Genomic DNA, 21,501 nt, shown 5'->3' on the forward strand with positions numbered 1-21,501 from the left:
AGTTTCCTTGCTTACAAACTACAGTTCTGTTAAGGCCAGGCCCCCTTAGTTTCCTTGCTTACAAACTACAGTTCTGTTAAGGCCCCCTTAGTTTCCTTGCTTACAAACTACAGTTCTGTTAAGGCCCCCTTAGTTTCCTAGCTTACAAACTACAGTTCTATTAAGACCAGGCCCCCTAAGTTTCCTTGCTTACAAACTACAGTTCTGTTAAGGCCCCCTTAGTTTCCTTGCTTACAAACTACAGTTCTATTAAGACCCCCTTAGTTTCCTTGCTTACAACCTACAGTAATGTTAAGACCCCCTTAGTTTCCTTGCTTACAAACTACAGTTCTGTTAAGACCCCCTTAGTTTCCTTGCTTACAAACTACAGTTCTATTATGACCCCCTTAGTTTCCTTGCTTACAACCTACAGTAATGTTAAGACCCCCTTAGTTTCCTTGCTTACAAACTACAGTTCTGTTAAGGCCCCCTTAGTTTCCTTGCTTACAAACAACAGTTCTGTTAAGACCCCCTTAGTTTCCTTGCTTACAAACTACAGTTCTGTTAAGGCCCCCTTAGTTTCCTTGCTTACAAACTACAGTTCTTTTAAGACCCCCTTAGTTTCCTTGCTTACAAACTACAGTTATGTTAAGACCCCCTTAGTTTCCTTGCTTACAAACTACAGTTCTGTTAAGACCCCCTTAGTTTCCTTGCTTACAAACTACAGTTCTGTTAAGACCCCCTTAGTTTCCTTGCTTACAAACTACAGTTCTGTTAAGGCCCCCTTAGTTTCCTTGCTTACAAACTACAGTTCTGTTAAGGCCCCCTTAGTTTCCTTGCTTACAAACTACAGTTCTGTTAAGGCCCCCTTAGTTTCCTTGCTTACAAACTACAGTTCTGTTAAGACCCCCTTAGTTTCCTTGCTTACCAACTAGTTGTGTATTTGACTTTACAAACTTTTGGTTTTGATTTTCTATGAATATTATTATAGAATCATATGTTAAAGTGCATTACAATTGATTAGTTTCACATAATTAGATTTTATTAACTGTTACGTAAGGAAACAGTAAGTGTTATGATTGTAACATTATTCTCTTACATTTCTTCAGAAGGACTGATAAACCACAAGAAGATCAAAAGACTGTGAACCAACTCATTTTAGCAAGCAATTATTTTCCTCTACTTTCATGATTTAAAAAATAATGTGAAAATAATTCCCCACAAATATGTCTTACTTAACTCTTCTCTCTCTCTGCAAAGTTATAATAAACATGTAATAACACCCTCGAGTCAATGAAAATCACTGATAGGAATAGAAAAACAAAATGACAAAAGTACATATTTTATATATTAAGAAATACTTATTAAATAGCTTAGTATGCAGAAAATACAATTTTGTAGGATTTATGTTGCTATAGCAACATCAAGAAATTGTAGTTATAGACCTTGGTTTTAGAAACATAACTTTGTAGGTTTTATATTGCCATGGTCAAATTATAAAGTTGTAGTAATACACCTATTTAAGAAAACACTCAGAAATAACAAATTTTAAATTCTTTTTGACATATTTACCTTAAAAAAACTATGCCCATACAATAACCAAAAACACCATTTGTACAAAAACTTGTGTATGTAGGGGGTCTCATTGGGGGGTTCTGATCCCGGATCCCGCTTACTGTTTTGTCAGATTCCCGTATTCTGCTTACACTATGTATGTAAGCAATTCTCATTTTTTTGTAATTTCCCGTGTCCCGCTAGACTTCATTTCCTGTTTTCACGGCACAATAATTTGACTTTCACATGTCACGCTTACAAAAAATCGGCAATCCCGGGTCACGCTTAGACCCCAATGAGACCCACTATGTAGCCTCTTAAACTGAATCTTCACACACAACAATTTTTTTTATAGGTGTACTAAATATAAATATAGTTTGAAATTAGACAATGGAGTTTTCATTGTTACATGATTTTTTCCCCTCAAAAACTATATGTTTAGCCTTTTAATTGAGTTGTAATCGCAAAGCTTTTACATCATTAAAATAGTTCTATTTTGTAGCAAATTTTTTGAGTTGATAAGGGGATCTTTTAGCATCCAGTCCTTCTTATCAATGGAGTTATACCATCGGTATTCCTCAGTACTGTTTCAGATGCATCTTTATAGATAAATATTTATGATAGTACAATTAATGCAACACATTCCTTTATTATGCTTAGAAATTAAAACAGAGTTCAGTATGTTTAAACAATTAACAAATATGCCTTAATGACTGATTTAAGACATTACAATTTTTTTTTTTATCAAAATAGAACATGTTAACTTCAAAATACTAAGATTGACTTGTTAGACTAATGTTCCCTTAAAGTGTGGGAGGTGGTGGGTTATATCCCTGGATGGGAGAAACCAAAGACTTGAAAAAAAATTCTTTTTTGAACCCAATATTTTAGCCAATACTAACAGTCATGGATATAATAAATGATAATGTTTATTGTAACACCACATATGAAGTCTTTGCTCCCATTTAAAATGTTGCCTAATGCCCCTATGTGATAACCAGAATCCCACAAGCATCATTTAAAGGTAAAATATTTTCCCTATGAAGTGATGATGTCTAAACAATGATTTTGATCAATGGTCTTTATAAGTAGATTTTCACAATACTTATTGGACTAATGATGCTGATATTTTTGTCTGGCTGTCAGACATAAAGACAAAAAAATACTAACTGTTTGGTAAAAATAAATTTTCTACTGATTTTCTTCCAATTGGATATTAATATGTTGGAATGAGTTTTACCCCTAATTCAATGGTTTGAATCAATTAATTATACAACATAGAGGTGTAACTATTCACTCAATCTCTGTTATTTTCTGGCAGTTCAATTTACAAAGAAGACTGCTTATGCTTCAGTATAGCAAAAAGAATAAAACCGTGGGTAGCCTTCTATAAATTGGACATTTATTCCTTATCTCTGCACTTTCATTGAAAGAAAAAAGAATCAAACATCACTGAAAATATATGGTGAAAAGATTTCATATGAACTTGATAAGGTTTCATCACCTTGGACCTTTTTAACTTGCCATTTCAAAAATCAAAAGTTCAACCTATAAATATTAAAGAAATATCAACATTTTACAGTTTTACTTTTATTCAAACTAAAGCTTTAGTAATGATTTGAGCATACATTACTTTGTTACAATTTTGTTACACTAAAATTTCAGTTCAGAAACCTTTCATTTTGCATAAATATCATTATTGTTTTAAAAACCTAAATAAATGCCCTTTCAAGACAACAATTTTGATCATATTCATTTAAAGAGCTTTCTTTGTTCCATTCATACAGAAAAAATGTTGTAACAGCTGACTATAATATAACATACACATAGAAACATAACATAACATTAAGACTAGACACAGACAGGTTTAAACTATCCTATTTCAGCTATTCATAGCATTATATAATAGAAATTGTTTTTATGAAAATGAAACCTTCCTATGTAATTAAAATCACACTTGGTTTTTAAAAATATTCCAAATCTCACTGAATAATTTCATTTTAGGGCTGTTCCATAAAAACATACATGGGACCCAGAGAAGACACTTTCAAATCTCAACTATTGGTGGGTGTCATCTATGTTTTTGCATAGTGGAAATGTAAGAGAAATTCTAATTTGCCTCTATAGGTTGTTACCCCATTTTTAAAGTGCCTTCCCTGGGTACCATGTATGTTTTAATGGAACAGCCTTTAGCATAAAAATTGGCAATGGTGATGGATGACAATAACTATTCAAAACATGCAATAATGAAAAGACTTTTAAAAATCTTATTTTTTTAAAATAGTACACATTTTATAGAAAAACAAAGACCATGAAGACAGAGAGCTTCATACATCAAACTGTTTATTTTAACATTTTCCTGAAATAAACAAAAAAGTGATCACATTAATCAAAATTTGTCTCAATGCCAATTAACTTTTTTCTTCATATTGTGCATTATAACTTACCTTAAGAAATAAATTGCAAACACTTGATAGTATGACTTAACCTTTTCATGTTATGTAAACATGAAAACTTTGGATGCATGGACGAAGGCAATTTATGTTAACATAGTCCATGCATGCATGGACTAATACAATAGACTTATTCCATGCATGCATGGACGAAGGCGGCTAACGTTAACGTAGTCCATGCATGCATGGACTAACACAATAGACTTAGTCCATGCATGCATGGACGAAGGCAACTAACATTAACGTAGTCCATGCATGCATGGACTAACACAACAGACTACGTCCATGCATGCATGAGCTAAACTAACTTTGTATAGAAATTTGAAATTATTCAATTATTCAAGCAGACTTAGTCCGTGCAAGTATGGACTAAGTTAACATTAGTTGCCTTCATCCATGCATGCATGGAATAAGCTTAGTTCCAAAGTTTTCATGTTTAAATAACAAGAAAAGGTTTAGTCATACTATCAAGTGTTTGCAATATATTTCTTAAGGTAAATTATAATGCACAATATGACGTTCAAGCATAATAAATAGGTTAAATATGAAAAAATCAATTAAGAAGAAAAAAATGAAAGTAACATCAAATTAGATAAATAATCTAACTAACATCATGAAATTAAGCAGTAAGAAGTAATGCAGGTTTTCTAAACTTAATGTTGATTTCCAGTTTTATTTAATACCTTGTTAACAGTGAATACTGTTAATTTAGAAACAACCCTAGCCGCATATAAATAATGTGATAGCACTTTTTTTAATAATACTAATAACTTACTACAGGCTCTCAAGAGCCTGTGTCGCTCACCTGTATTTACTGATGCTTTGGAAATCATGTAAAATAAGGTTAAAATCATAATTAATAGTATTAGATATTAGATATTATAATGATATCGAAGATAACAAGAAATGATTGTAACAGGATGCTGTTACGAAGTCTCCCAAACGAAGCTCCCATAATTCGTAATTCCCATGGTCGCCTGACATTGAGCAAAGTCCAGTGAAAATTGGTTTGGTCCAGTAAAGTTATATGCATTAGTGATGCCTGGGGACTAACCCTGTATATCATTCAAATCATCTTGGCATGACAAACCAGAATATATATGGTTTAGGGGTGGGGATCTCGACCATTTACAAGATATTAGAACTTTCTCAAATGGCAGGGGGTCGGGATGACCCCTGGGGACTAACCCTGTATATCATTCAAACCATCTTAGCATGACAAACCAGAATATATATGGTTTAGGGGTGGGGATCTCAACCATTTACAAGATATTAGAACATTGGGGGTGGGGGAACCAAGTGGGGACTGACCGTATACGTCATTCAAATGTTCGAGACATGACGAACAGGAATATATATGGTTTAGGGGTGGGGATCTCGACCATTAACAAGATATTAGAACATTGGGGGTGGGGGAACCAAGTGGGGACTGACCGTATACGTCATTCAAATGTTCGAGACATGATGAACAGGAATATATATGGTTTAGGGGTGGGGATCTCGACCATTTACAAGATATTAGAACTTTCTCAAATGACAGGAGGTGGGGATGACCCCTGGGGACTAACCCTGTATATCATTCAAACCATCTTGGTATGACAAACCAGAATATATATGGTTTAGGGGTGGGGATCTTGACCACTTACAAGATATTAGAACTTTCTTAAATAGCAGGGGGTGGGGGTGACCCTTGGGGACTAACCCTGTATATCATTCAAACCATCTTGGTATAACAAACCAGAATATATATGGTTTAGGGGTGGGGATCTTGACCACTTACAAGATATTAGAACTTTCTTAAATAGAAGGGGCTGGGGGTGACCCCTGGGGACTAACCCTGTATATCATTCAAACCATCTTCGCATGACAAACCAGAATATATATGGTTTAGGGGTGGGGATCTTGACCACTTACAAGATATTAGAACTTTCTTAAATGGCAGGGGGTGGGGGTGACCCCTGGGGACTAACCCTGTATTTCATTTGATGTGCTTTATCATGACAAACCAGAATATATATGGTTTAGGGGTGGGGATCTCGACCATTTACAAGATATTAGAACTTTCTCAAATGGCAGGGGGTCGGGATGACCCCTGGGGACTAACCCTGTATATCATTCAAACCATCTTAGCATGACAAATCAGAATATATATGGTTTAGGGGTGGGGATCTCGACCATTTACAAGATATTAGAACTTTCTCAAATGGCAGGGGATCGGGATGACCCCTGGGGACTAACCCTGTATATCATTCAAACCATCTTAGCATGACAAACCAGAATATATATGGTTTAGGGGTGGGGATCTCGACCATTTACAAGATATTAGAACTTTCTTAAATGGCAGGGGGTGGGGATGACCCCTGGGGACTAACCCTGTATTTCATTTAATGGGTTTTATCATTTATAACATTTTCAATTAAAAAGATTGTGTCTATCACAAACGGTTTTCAATTTATAATCATTTGAAAATTTAAAAAAATAAAATCCCATAGGGTTCTATAGTAAAACCCTCTTTTCTTTTTGCCCCTCAAAGTACCCCTTTATAAACCCCATTGCACAAACAAAACCCTGATTGCACCACTAGACATGTTAGTCTAACATATTGTGAAACCCTAAGTTAATCTGACAAGCGGTTTTGGAGAACGGGTGCGGACAAGTTCAAATTTAAAAGCGGCAGAAGAGGAAGAGGAAGAGGAAGAGGAAGAGGAAGAAGAATAATAATAATAATAACTGAGCAAAAACAATAAGTCTTCCCAAACTTCGTTTGGGAGACTTAATTAACTAGAGGCTCTAAAGAGCCTGTGTCGCTCACCTTGGTCTATGTGCATATTAAACAAAGGACACAGATGGATTCATGACAAAATTGTGTTTTGGTGATGGTGATGTGTTTGTAGATCTTACTTTACTGAATATTCTTGCTCCTTACTATTATCTCTATCTATAATGAACTTGGCCCGGTAGTTACAGTGGAAAATACTTTTAAAAATTTACAAAAATTTACAAAATTTATGAAAATTGTAAAAAATTGACTATAAAGGGCAATAACTCCTTAAGGGGTCAATTGACAATTTTGGTCATGTTGCCTTATTTGTAGATCTTACTTTGCTGAACATTATTGCTGTTTACAGTTTATCTCTATCTATAATAATATTCAAGATAATAACCAAAAACAACAAAATTTCCTTAAAATTACCAATTCAGGGGCAGCAACCCAACAACGGGTTGCCTGATTGGTCTGAAAATTTCAGGGCAGATAAATCTTGACCTAATGAACAATTTTATACTCATCAGATTTGCTCTAAATGCTTTGGTTTCAGAGATATGAGCCAAAAACTGCATTTTACCCTATGTATTATTTTTTAGCCATGTCGGCCATCTTGGTTCGCGGGCAGGGTCATTGGACACATTTTTTAAACTAGATACCCTAATGATGATTGTGGACAAGTTTGGTTAAATTTGTCTTAGTAGTTTCAGAGGAGAAGATTTTTGTAAAAGATTACAAAAATTTACGAAAAATGGTTAAAAATTGACTATAAAGGGCAATAACTCCTTAAGGGGTCAACTGACCATTTTGGTCAAGTTGACTTATTTGTAGATCTTACTTTGCTGAACATTATTGCTGTTTACAGTTTACCTCTATCTATAATAATATTCAAGATAATAACCAAAAACTGCAAAATTTCCTTAAAATTACCAATTCAGGGGCAGCAACGGGTTGTCCGATTCATCTGAAAATTTCAGGGCAGATAGATCTTGACCTGATAAACAATTTTACCCCGTGTCAGATTTGCTCTAAATGCTTTGGTTTCAGAGATATAAGCCAAAATCTACATTTTACCCCTATGTTCTATTTTTAGCCATGGCGGCCATCTTGGTTGGTTGGCCGGGTCACCGGACACATATTTTAAACTAGATACCCCAATAATGATTGTGGCCAAGTTTGGTCAAATTTGGCCCAGTAGTTTCAGAGGAGAAGATTTTTGTAAAAGTTTACGGACGACGGACGACGGACGCAGGACGACGGACGCAAAGTGATGAGAAAAGCTCACTTGACCTTTCAGGTCAGGTGAGCTAAAAACCAATTGTTCAGAGAACAATTGAAGGTCTTTCCAAAAAAAAACAAGTATTTTGATATGAAAATAGTAAAAATTCGGTTTTAAATGTCATTAACAGCGTCAAATGATAGCTTAAAGTACGCTGATTCCAAAAATATATGGTTTCTATACAATATTTTTTAAATAAGGGAAATACTTTGTTACTTCCGGTTTGAAAAAGGTTACTTCCGGTATTATTTAACTGTTTAATTGACACTGATTCCAAAAATATATGGTTCTATATACTTTTACATTCAAAAAGTACAAAAAAAATAGCTACTTCCGGTTTACACAGGTCACTTCCGGTTCCTTTTTCAAGGTCATATGGCTTGCAACTAAATGCAAAAAGTCCCATGGCTTTATCATGTATACAAATGAGGTAAAAGCAAAGGGCAAAATCTAGAACGTCAATTTAACCTATGACCTTGGGCTCAATTTCAAGGTCATCAAGCAAGGACCTCAAATCAAAAGACCGTAGATCTTAATTATATTTGGTTCATGAGTTATATCACCATATACATATTTTTAAATAAAGAGGGGAGAAAACTCTAATTTGATGTAAGCGCACCCTTTAAACCAATATGTATGTGTTACGACATGTCATAACTAACAATTAAGTAAAAATATGTTGTCGATATCTTATATCGTGTTTGAAAAGTGGTGAAAATAAGCCAAAATCCAAATTTAGAAATGACCTTGACCCTATTTTCTTTTTTTTGGACCAAGGATCTCAAATCAAAAGACGCTAGGTCTCTATCACTTATGATTTACAAGCTACAACTACATTTTTCTTATTAAAAATACAAAAGGGGAAATAACTCCCATATGTAGTCTCCGGACCGCTTCGGTCAAAATTATTTTTAAGATCCTGAAGATATAACAAGCAAATTGGTGAAATAATTTTGTCGTAATCTTTAACGGTTGCGAAGGAGATTTGTACACAAGAAAAACAGTGTTTGGGGAGATAACTCTTACAATAAAAAGTGTTCGGCTTAACAGGGTCAGTTTCAAAATCTTAATAACTGTTCGATATCATATGCAAAAAATCTAAGCGACATCTTGTGAAACAAAAAAGCACCGTCAGAAAAAAGTGGCGGAAGAAGAAAAAAATAATAATAATAATAATAATAATAATAATCAGAAGAAAACCAATAGGTCTTTCCACAGAAAAGTGGAAAGACCTAATAATAATAAGAACTGAGCAAAAACAATAAGTAACAAAAAACTGCAAAATTTCTGTAAAATTACTAACTCAGGGGCAGCAACCCAACAATGGGTTGTCAGATTCGTCTGAAAATTTCAGGGCAGATAAAGCTAAATCTGATGAACATTTATGTCACCTGTCAGATTTGCTCTAAATGCTTTAGTTTCAAAGATATAAACTAAAAACTGCATTTTACCCCTATGTTCTATTTTCAACCAAGTCGGCCATGATGGTTGGAAGGCGGGGTCATTGGACAAAATTGAAATGTTTTAAACTAGATACCCTAATAATGATTATGGTTAAATTTGTCTCAGTAGTTTCAGAGAAGAAAGTTTTTGTAAAAGATTACAGAAATTGACGAAAAATTGTTAAAAATTGACTATAAAGGGCAATAACTCCTAAAGGGGTCGACTGACAATTTTGGTCATGACGACTTATTTGTAGATCTTACTTTGCTGAACATTATTGCTGTTTACAGTTTATCTCTATCTAAAATAATATTCAAGATAACCAAAAACGGCAAAATTTCCTTAAAATTACCAATTCAGGGGCAGCAACCCAATAACAAGTTGTCCCATTCATCTGAAAATTTCAGGGCAGATAGATCTTGACCTGATAAACAATATTACCCTTGTCAGATTTGCTCTAAATGCTTTGGTTTCAGAGATATAAACCAAAATCTACATTTTACCCCTATGTTCTATTTTTAGCCATGGTGGCCATCTTGGTTGGTTGGCCTGGTCACCGTACACCTTTTTTAAACTAGATACCCCAATGATGATTGTGGCCAAGTTTGGTTAAATTTGGCCCAGTAGTTTCAGAGAAGATTTTTGTAAAAGTTAATGGACGACGGACGCCAAGTGATGAGAAAAGCTCACTTGGCCCTTTGGGCCAGGTGAGCTAAAAAAGATTCTGAAATAACAATAGTCAAATAAACTCACCAATGTTTCAATTAAAACAATGCATACCTTTTACAATATCAGCAAGTGGTTCAATTTTGTTTGATTTTTTAAGAAGTTGTTGTAAAAAAAATGCCAAGTTGTTCAAATCAAAATTTCCCAAGTGGAATTTTGAGAAAATCCTTGTTAAAGTCACAAAAGAAAGATATTTCACCTATGCGATTATGATTTTAATTCCAAACAATTGTAAAAACAGCTCTAGATAAAATTAAAATTGAGCTGAACAGTTTGCAAGAAAATTGGTGAGCATACATATGGTTTTGGTTATAAAAACTTATCCTGAGCTTGATATAGTTAAAGTTCATAGCAACCCAACAATAAAAACTGCCATGCTTACAAATTGTGGTCCTATTACCCTTTAAAACTTTTCTAGTTGTACAGTTTTGTCTGCACAGAGAATAACTAAAGGGGTGTAAACATGAAAGCTTCTGTAACTGGGTTCAGAAGAACTTCAGATATGCAAAAAATAATACAATTCATTGAAAATTGGTTTGAATATTTTTTGGTTTTGCTATTCTTACCAATGAAAATAACTAAAAAATATTTTTAGCCTCTTAATGCAATTACACAATCCATAAATATAGACCAACATAAACTGAAGTAAATAATTTCATCAGATTATTGAAACTTTAAACCTGTTGATGAAAAATAACCAATAAAATCTATTGCAAAATATGAGTAAGTAAAAACCCAAGAAATCTATAATGTTTCCATAACTACACAACTTTCTACTTTAACATTTTTTATATTGACCAGTTTTACAGCATTTACTTTGTACATATTAAAAAAATAGGAATGTTTGTAAAAATAACTTTTAACATTCTAATTTAGTTACAATTCAACATAAAATACAGTATAATTTGATTACACAATAAAGTGTATATCTTTTTCTTCTTCATAAAGAGACCGTCCTCTTTTCCTGAATAAAAATTTTCTTATTTCTGATACAACACATACACTTGAGGTTAAAAGTATCAGGAAAACAAAATCTGAAAAAAAAGAATTAAAAACATATTATTTTCAAAGTTCACTGATTGTTACTTAAAGCTAGAATACATACACTTTTTGTAAAGTGTTCAAAAAGTTCAAGTGTTAAGCAGAGATCTAACTTTTATTTTGTTTTTGTTCTTGAATTTTTTTTTTTTTTTTAATTGATATTTTTAGACGTATATGATATAATCAGGGCCATTTATAGCTGACTATACAGCATGGGTTTTTTCTAATTGTTGAAGGCAGTAATGTGACCTATATTTGCTTACATCCATGTCATTTGGAATCTGGTGGATAGTTGTCTCATTGGCAGCCCTTCCACATACAACATCTCCTGATTTTCATATGAAACAACCGATCATACTGTTCACAACACAGAGCAAGCGCATAAAGCATAACTTACTAAAACACATTTGATGTTTGATGTTTTCTCATTGAGACACTTTTATCATGGAAATATAATTTTTAATAGCAAAACTAATAAAACCTGTAAAATGATTAAAATAAAAAAAAATGTGAGCATATTTACCTGATAAATGAAGTGCCTCTGTTTGAAAAACGGCCTGTAAAGGTGGAAAATATATAACCAGGAGCTGACCAATGATTGATCCTCCCACTGCTATCACAAACATTTTATTTGTAAATAGTCCTACTTGAAACACTGATTTTGTCTGAAATAAAATTATATTAATGTTAATGCACTATCATTTTTTGTTATGCCCCCCCAGCAACGGAGAGGGCATTAAGTGTTATTCTTATCCGTCTGTTCGTTCATCCATCCATACGCAAAATTTGTTTCCGTTCTCTTACTTTAGTTTGCCTAAACCAAATGTTACGAAACTTATACACAATGCTTATTTCCACAAAACACAGGTCATGTTCGAATTTGGGTTATGTCACTTTTACCATTCTAGAGTTATTCCCCTTTACAAATGGATGGAAAAATTGCTGAATTTTTTGTTTCCATTCTCTAACTTTAGTTTGCCTTAACCAAATGTTATGAAACTTATACACAATGCTTATTACCAAAAAACTCCGATCAAGTTCGAATTTGGGTGGTGTCACTTTTACTGTTCTTGAGTTATGTCCCTTTATAACATTATAAGCAAGCAGGGGCATCACCTGTGTCCCATGGTCGCATTCTCCATTTATTTTTATTACAATTATATAATAACAACAGTAGATTACAAACAGTCTATTCTAAGAAGATCTAACTTAAAAGGTCCAAACAGAATGAGTTTCTTGATATTTGGCATGTAGATTGCTTTCCTGGAGTATGTGTCTGCTTGGCTTTCACTCAATTTCACACTCCTGTGGTTTGGTTAAATTTTCAGAATGAATTCTGTTCCTCTATTACAATATTAGGTACATGAATTTATTGCAATGAACCAATTCAAAAGGCAAACGACAGTTCAAACTGATATAGCTAAACCATTTTTTTTCATCATATACAGCTTTTGGAAAAAAATGTTTCATTTCATAAATTCTTGAAGTGAAGGAATTACTTTGTAAAAAAAATACACATTTTCTTTGAATGTTTTGTATAAATAGACCGGCTGGGTCAAACCAAATACTTTAATAAAATTGGTATTTGCTTCTTCTCCACTAAGCATGCGGCATTAAGAAGCAAGAGCAAAGACTGTTTAGCTTGGAGTCAGAATGATGTGTCCCGGGAAGGTGATATGTCTTCCTGCCGACTGTTACCTTGTGAACAAGCATGTTAAAAATCTGGCTCAGTGTGTCTATAGAAACCATGCCTTCCTCACACTATAACATTTTTCATGTTCAGTGATCGAGGAAATCTGTGTCGAAACCCTTATTTGGCTATTATTTTTTTTTTAATTCATTCACATCATAAAGATGATGTGTACTAAAGTTCAAGTTGATGTGACCTCAACTTCATAATAAACTACCATGAACCAGAATTTGAACTCAATAAATGACAGACTACTGGAAAAAATTATGCCTGCCTTTCCACTCTATCATAAATATAAATGATCTATAGAACGAGGCCTGGAAAATACTGGATATAAAAACTGCATTTCGTAATTATTCTCAACCCATAACTTTTATTCTTGAACAATCAAATTTTAAGACAACCCATAAAAATTGTTAAATAGAAAAACTGAATCACTAATGTTATGAACTACCTACCTGAGATCGACAACTTAAAGCATTAAACATATCAAAGAATACAAAACATGTAAATGTCATTGTTGTGTCTCGTGGTGTTATTTTATTGTCACTCAACTGAAAAATAATTAATCTTATGATTAATACACTTAAAACATCTAGACATAAGTCATAGTTTTTTATAACTCAGATAAAGTAAAGGTATTAACTAGTTTTGAAACGGAAAGTAACATATAACAAATCTTCTGAGACTTTAGTTTCTCTGATGAGGTTGTTCATAACTTATCTGAGCTCTGGACAACATTTAATATAGTCACTTACTTATGGTTGAATGCATCATTGTGAATTCTGCTTTTGGTAAAATGTGTATGGCCTAGCTACTGTCTCATTAATATTTATAGAATAACTAATCCAAGAATTCAAATATGGAAAATTATTGAATGTGTTACTAAACAACTCAGGAATGAGCATAGCACAAGTGTTAATTATCACTGTTGTTTATAGGTCAAGAGTTCAATATTTTTTCATTTTTCATTTTTGGATTAGTTATTTTTTTTATTGCATTGACTTTTAATATAAATAAAGTAGGAAATGCAAGGAACTGTACATGTTTTTCTACGTATTCATTGACACTGGAAATTACAAGGTTTCTTTTACATGTATCACAGTATTTTATTGCAACCAATTGAAAATTACTATTTACCGCACATCAAATTTTATTTGTGATGATTTTAATTTTCCAGTAAGCTTAAGTATAGCTATTAACATAATGCAAGTCAACATTACATTTCTTGTGGAAATGATAGCATTTATTTATGTGTCATTGCATCTTGCTTATCTTAATGATTTAACACAATATCTGTGATATAATCACAGTATCTAAAAAGAAAATATGATATAATTAAGTATCTCTTCAAGGTAAACATGATATAATGAAGCATCTCTTCAACATATATATTAGCAGTTACTACTGTGTCAAAGCAGAAGAGCTTTGTGTTATGTGTATAATCAAAATCATATAAATAGAATATAACAGCTGAAACATTACCCTATAATACTGTCAATTCAAAAAGGTTTTAGTATTTTTTCTTTCAATGTGAGGATATAACTTAATTTATAAAAAAATGATATTGTAAATGAAGAAGTTCAATGACTAAAGTATTTATTTTGGAAATGTTTTCTCTTTGCATTCACTATTTACAGGAATTTGATTGCACACTTCACATTTGAGTCTACAACGGCATAATGACAGAGGGTTTAAACTACAAGATATCATTATAATACAGTGACAATTTATAGCTTTCCTTATAAAAATGTTTTCTACAATAGGCATTTTAAATCAGCAACAAGCTAATTTGCCTGTCCAGAGTCAGGACCCTCATCAATGGTTGCCTTTAGTTATACATGGTGGTATCTGTTAAATCTATTTACAACAAGCTATTGTACCTGTCTAGAGTCAGGACCCTCATCAATGGTTGCCTTTAGTTATACATGGTGGTCTCTGTTAAATCTATTTACAACAAGCTATTGTGCCTGTCTAGAGTCAGGACCCTCGCCAATGGTTGCCTTTAGTTATACATGGTGGTCTCTGTTAAATCTATTTACAACAAGCTATTGTGCCTGTCTTGAGTCAGGACCCTCACCAATGGTTGCCTTAGTTATACATGGTGGTCTCTGTTAAATCTATTTACAACAAGCTATTGTGCCTGTCTAGAGTCAGGACCCTCACCAATGGTTGCCTTAGTTATACATGGTGGTCTCTGTTAAATCTATTTACAACAAGCTATTGTGCCTGTCTAGAGTCAGGACCCTCGCCAATGGTTGCCTTTAGTTATACATGGTGGTCTCTGTTAAATCTATTTACAACAAGCTATTGTGCCTGTCTTGAGTCAGGACCCTAACCAATGGTTGCCTTAGTTATACATGGTGGTCTCTGTTAAATCTATTTACAACAAGCTATTGTGCCTGTCTAGAGTCAGGACCCTCACCAATGGTTGCCTTAGTTATACATGGTGGTCTCTGTTAAATCTATTTGCAACAAGCTATTGTGCCTGTCTAGAGTCAGGACCCTCATCAATGGTTGCCTTAGTTATACATGGTGGTCTCTGTTAAATCTATTTACAACAAGCTATTGTGCCTGTCTAGAGTCAGGACCCTCATCAATGGTTGCCTTTAGTTATACATGGTGGTCTCTATTAAATCTATTTACAACAAGCTATTGTGCCTGTCTAGAGTCAGGACCCTCATCAATGGTTGCCTTAGTTATACATGGTGGTCTCTGTTAAATCTATTTACAACAAGCTATTGTGCCTGTCTAGAGTCAGGACCCTCATCAATGGTTGCCTTAGTTATACATGGTGGTCTCTGTTATTTACAACTTTGTCTAAACCTTGGTCAACATAGAACTTGACTTTGTATAGATCCTTGTCTATAGTGGAAAACTGTATGTCAACCTCTAAAATATTATTTGTGGCTTTCTGTGTCCTGGTTGCTGTCTCAATGACACACATATCACTTCTACTTTTATTTATATGTTATTTTTTTGCCTTGTATTTTCAGTAGCAAACAGTTATATACAGTTCCTGATTGTGCAGAAATAAAAAAAATTTTAGTGGAAAGAGTCAATTTTAGGGGCGATGGTTTACTTGGTCCTTTGAATTTCCATTCCTATGTACTTACTTCTCTCCAGAATACCCAGAGTGTTCCTGAGACTATGATAGTAGCAGATATAAGTATATTAACTATCAGACTTCTTGTAATTATAGGATCTTTGACCTTCCTTGGGGGTCTTTTGATTACATCATGGTCCACTGGTTCTACACCCAGGCTGAAATATAAACATTAGACATCATTATATCTACACCCAGGCTAAAATATAAACATTAGACATCATTATATCTACACCCAGGCTGAAATATAAACATTAGACATCATTATATCTACACCAAGGCTGAAGTATCAACATTAGACATCATTATATCACAGTGAAACCATAAAACTGTAAATACATTACTGCTGTTTTAGATAACAGGATAAAATTTCAAAAAAACAAATGTATTCCAAAATCAGCATTATTGGTAAAAAAGCTTGATTCCAGTAATATTTATTACCTGATAGCCTAAGTACAATATGGCATAATATATTTATACTAAGAATATTGAAACTCAATTAATATCTATTTGAAATAATTAAATTTTAAGAGTAATAGAACCCTTAATAGCACATACTACTTTATACATTACATCAACTGCTTAGTGAAACTTTTGCAATCAGGTCATACCTGTTACTTTGAATAGTGTTTGATGACAAATTTTACACCATACTACTTTTATAAATCTTTTATACCTTTTCTTCTGTGAAATCTTTTTATATAAAATACATGACGTGCTATGAAAGTTACAATCTTTACAGATTTGTAGTGGAAGAAATTGTTTTTTTGTGTGTTGGGAACTGTTTTTTTTATTTGTTTTGTTTTGATGATGAAGACTGTAAAGTCTGCTACAAATTTCAAACTTCAATTTCAAATTAATTTTCTGTCTTTTTCACCCCAAGTGGCATCATCTAAAAATGATTTGTCAAGGTCAGATTCATGGTACAAAGGATGTTGTCAGTATGCAAAATGTTTCCCAAAATTGCTGTCTATTTATAGGCATTGATGTTGACCTTTGATTTTCTTACCCATAAATCAATATGGTCATGTTCTTTCCAATGGGCATTTAAAAGATAAGTTTGTTGAAGATTGGACATATGTTTGGTAAAGGTTCAAAACATATCCGATAAACAAAAATGTTGCCGCTATTCCAGTCTACCAATAACTTCTGTGACCTTGACCTTAGAACTAGTGACCTCGAAATCAACTGCATCTACTTTACCTCATTGAGCATTATCAAATCAAGTTTGGTAAAGCTATTATTTATGAACCAAGAGATATTGTCCAGAAAACGTAATTTAGACGCTCAGACAATATTCATCATATTATACTTGTTGATGATTTACAGAGTTTAATTACTTCAAATGTTAACACAATTCATTTTCCATTTCACCATTGTTAATGTCACTATATGTTTTGTTAATGTTGATCTTTATTGTTTAATACGTTATTATTTTAATTACTCATGAGTTTTTCGTTAACTAATTTGTCAATACAAACCTCTGTGCAGGTGGTCCATCCATTATTATATTAATCCATAATATCTGCATAGCATTCAATGGATTAGGTAACTTGAACACAGTACACACTGCTATCAAAGACAAAGCTGCTATACTCCTGTCAAAATCAAAGTTTTCCATAAATTCAAAAATTTTGCAATAAGGAATCATCACTGAAAATGAAAAATATTGACATGGTAAGAAAGCCACAAAACTGAATTTAATATCTTTTAATATTTAAAAAAAATCAATGAAGACAGTCAGATTTTCATTTATTATCATTTCTTATTATTAGCTATGCTGAAACTTATGTTTTGCCAATTCTTTTTTTCAAACCTCCCATTCCAAATATTTCCATGTAGTCTAAAAATAACAAATATACTTACGTGCTAAGCTGAAATCGGACAAAGTTTCTTATATTATAAAATATAGATTTTCCTTCCTCAATTGCTGACCTAAAATGAAAGAATATTTCTTTTCTGTAAACAGCGTAATCAAATTAAGAACAGAGTAAGAAATTTCAGAAGAAAACTTGTCTGAACTTTAACCTCAGTTGATCATGTGTTTTTAAAGTATATATTATTTAAATACACCACAAAAACATTACATTGTTCTTTGTTGTTTTTACTATTCTGATCAATTTTACCATTTCATGCTGAAGATTTAAAATGTATAAATTCCAGCATTAAAATTACTGTGTAGTCATTTGTTTTTAACCCTCACTGTTAAATACATGTATAGTACCTTTATCTTAATATCTTTTTTCAAAATTATTCATGCACACACCCAAAAGTGACCTAGTTGTAACTCAGCAGTAGAAGAAGAATGAAGATAAGACCTTTGAGTAGCATACTAATTCATAATATAAAATAAATAGTACAAACATACATCCATTTTATACTGTTTCACATATTTCCTATTGCTGTACAAAAACTCTACATTTTAAGATCAATTTTATAAGAAACTTACAGTGTAACAGAGAAATCATCATCCACAAGAATCATGTCTGCTGCCTCTTTTGATACATCTGTCCCTGAACCAACAGCTATACCAATATCAGCACTTCTCAGAGCTACAGAATCATTCACACCATCACCTGTCATCCCAACAACATGACCATTTCGTTTTAATGCCTGGAAAATAACAGATTTATCTCCCCTATTACAATTATTTTGTTTTCATTCAAAATTTCATTTCAATTAAAATACAAAACTACTATGAACAATTCAAATCAATATTTGGAAAAGTGTGGAAACGAACATCTTGCTTTTAATTGAAAAAATAATCAATAATCATTAAGACTGTAATGCTACATCTAAACCACTGAACCATAAAATGAAGTTAAGGTCAAGTTACACATGTCATACTATTATGTTCTCAATGAATTACAAGTTGCATACATTGTTGTGCTTAGCATCTTCCCACACCTACTTCAAACAGTCATTTCGATATTAGTTGTTAGGCTGCTGTCTCATTGATGTATATTCCACATCTCCTTTTTTATTACGGTATTATTGGGTAGTTTGATAAATTTTGCCTACAACATTCCATCTAAATACTAAGGACCTCTCAAAATGTTCTGATATGTGAAAAGTGTTTGGCTTTGTTCAATCATTCTCAGTTTCAACTAGATATTATTAATTTTGAATGCTTTCACCAAATGCTTAAAATCTTAAATTGAGATAGTACTCCACAGAGTAAAATACATTTGACTTGAAATGGAAAAAGCACACAGATATCTTATATGACTATGAAAAGATCATTGCATTTTTACATACCCCAACAATTTTATTTTTATTTTTAGGCGTTGTCCTATATAAAACAGTAACACTGTCTATAACCCTTGACAATTCATCTGCATCCATGTTTTCTATTTCTTTACCAGACAAACATCTGTTTCCAGCATTATACAATCCTAGTCTAGCAGCTGAAATAAAATTAAATACTAAGAATGAAAGAAATCTTTGCATTTCAACAATACTACTGCTAGTATTACATTTAGTTGAAAGTTAAAACATACAATATAAGACATGCTATCATATGTTGAATTAGGTTTCTAATTATTTTTTTACGAGGAGAAAAATAAAACGAATATAAATTGTCGGTAATATGTAAAACATGGATCTTTCATTATATAAATACATCAAGAAAATGATGAAAATCACTAAAATAAATTCAGGGGATGAAGAATTTTTTCAAGGCTTGCTTTCCCTTGTGTTAGTGAAAAAAAAAATTCACTTTCCCAGCTAAAATTTCATTATCCCCGTGTGAAGCCCGCGAAGCTGGCTGAACATGCTAGGGGGGTTGGGGGCATGCCCCTCCAAAAGAAAATTTTGAAACTTTAAAATCCTGCATTCTGAGCATACCTGGAGGTGATTTAGATGCTTGGGGAAATGTTTGTTTTGTCTCATTTCATGATTTGTATTGTTGTTTTCAATCCAATTCAATAAAAAATTCATTTACAGAACTTTTATATCATTTTTTATCTAAAGATTTTCTTCAAGTGTTCACCTTTCAATTTCATAAATATTGAAAAAAGAATGATATATCATATGATGGAAGTGTTTGAGACAGGAGTCAACATCCCTTTAAAATATTTAGAAATAGCCTTGAATATTTCAAAGGAACAGTGCTTTTATTGCTGTTCTTCATCTTGACAATTACTTTCCAACAAGGAATTGAATCACTCACATTTTCAACAAAAACAAAGCTCATAGTACTACCTTTTGATGGTCACCTTAAATGGCATCTTATGTGGCATTGTGATATGACATTCCCAAATATTCTCAAATACTACAAGAACCTTTCCATTTATATCAAGTTTTCTTTTGCCCGAAGAAGCAAAATAGTTTAACAAGCTCATATCTAAGCATCCAGCGTCAACCGCACAACCACAACTGTTACCCTACGAAACTCTGTATGTGAAACGATGAACCTATAAGCTATCGTAAACCAGTGCAGAAAGTAACTGGTTTATGAGAGCATTGCTCCTGAACTGGTTAAACGTATTTTACATCCGGTAATAGTTGATCTATGTGATTACCAAAAGATACCAACGCACTTTCGTAAAGTGGTTAACTTTATTAACCGTAAAAAAGAACTATCCCGACGATAAATACCGATTCAAACACGACTTTACTGTGCAAAATTTTACTTTCCTCGGAAAACGGGAAATGGGAATTTTCATGCTCTGAAATTGCCACAAAGTCAGCTATGAAAGGCTGAACGTGAAATAAAGTATCTGGGAAAATAAGAAAGTTTGCTGTACTCACTGGCCTACACAAACATGGTTATGTTAATGAAATTAATGTACCTTACCTGTACTTGAACTTCATGTACATGTAGAAATTTATGTTTTTTTAATGAGTTTTTTTATTGTAATCTGTATCTTTTGTTTGTTTGTTGGTTGTCAAAGATAATAAGAAGGGGGGAAGAACTATCTTCAATTTCCTCAAAAAGTGTTAAAATCATTTACATTCACAATTCAATTTGACAAATTTAGGTCAGCATATCTCTTTCAATTTACATTCACCATATAATATCTTAATAAATAAATCAATTTCAAAGATGATGATTGATTGATTGATGTTTGATTTGTGTCCAGTGACTAATATTTCATGCATGTTCAGGATGAGATCAAATTAACAATTAATACAATAAGTAGGTCCTGCAATAGGGTTGGACCACAGTGAAGGATGGGAAATTCAAATTCTAATGCAACATCGTTTGTAACGTTCATTATGATTGGATAACGTCACCAATTTTCATGGCATCAATTCACAATGGATGCTATGAAAACATACGCGCAAGTGCAGACGACATATGACAGATTTTAAATGTATGATTTGAAGTTGTTTCTGTCAGTTTCATTAGAATGGAGATAACAATATTGTATTTTAAGCTACGACGGCATCAATTGGTGATTTGATGGTCGCAAATACCCGTTTACTAGCTCCGCTTAATTTGCGACCATCAAATCACCAATT

At 32.9% G+C, this 21,501-nt stretch overlaps 2 protein-coding genes across 3 annotated transcripts in view; one reads left to right on the forward strand and one right to left on the reverse strand.

Annotated features, from left to right (window-relative positions):
• LOC127702715 (DNA-directed RNA polymerase II subunit RPB1-like) overlaps nt 1-21,501 on the forward strand; it is a 519,640-nt gene that overhangs the window by 86,079 nt on the left and 412,060 nt on the right. The gene's annotated exons all lie outside the window — the stretch shown is intronic.
• Nucleotides 10,969-21,501, reverse strand: part of LOC127702711 (calcium-transporting ATPase type 2C member 1-like) — a 36,853-nt gene continuing 26,320 nt past the window's right edge. For both annotated transcript variants that reach the window (XM_052207004.1, XM_052207003.1), the window contains exons 16-23: nt 19,294-19,442; nt 18,485-18,648; nt 17,902-17,970; nt 17,517-17,633; nt 16,046-16,193; nt 13,388-13,483; nt 11,763-11,904; nt 10,969-11,232 (exon numbers count right to left, since the gene is read on the reverse strand). In XM_052207004.1, the coding sequence (XP_052062964.1) occupies nt 11,108-11,232; nt 11,763-11,904; nt 13,388-13,483; nt 16,046-16,193; nt 17,517-17,633; nt 17,902-17,970; nt 18,485-18,648; nt 19,294-19,442 (1,010 nt within the window). In that variant the 3' untranslated portion in view covers nt 10,969-11,107. The remainder of the gene's footprint in view (nt 11,233-11,762; nt 11,905-13,387; nt 13,484-16,045; nt 16,194-17,516; nt 17,634-17,901; nt 17,971-18,484; nt 18,649-19,293; nt 19,443-21,501) is intronic.

This window comes from Mytilus californianus, unplaced genomic scaffold, assembly GCF_021869535.1.
Source record: "Mytilus californianus isolate M0D057914Y unplaced genomic scaffold, xbMytCali1.0.p SCAF_5, whole genome shotgun sequence".
NCBI lineage: Eukaryota > Metazoa > Mollusca > Bivalvia > Mytilida > Mytilidae > Mytilus > Mytilus californianus.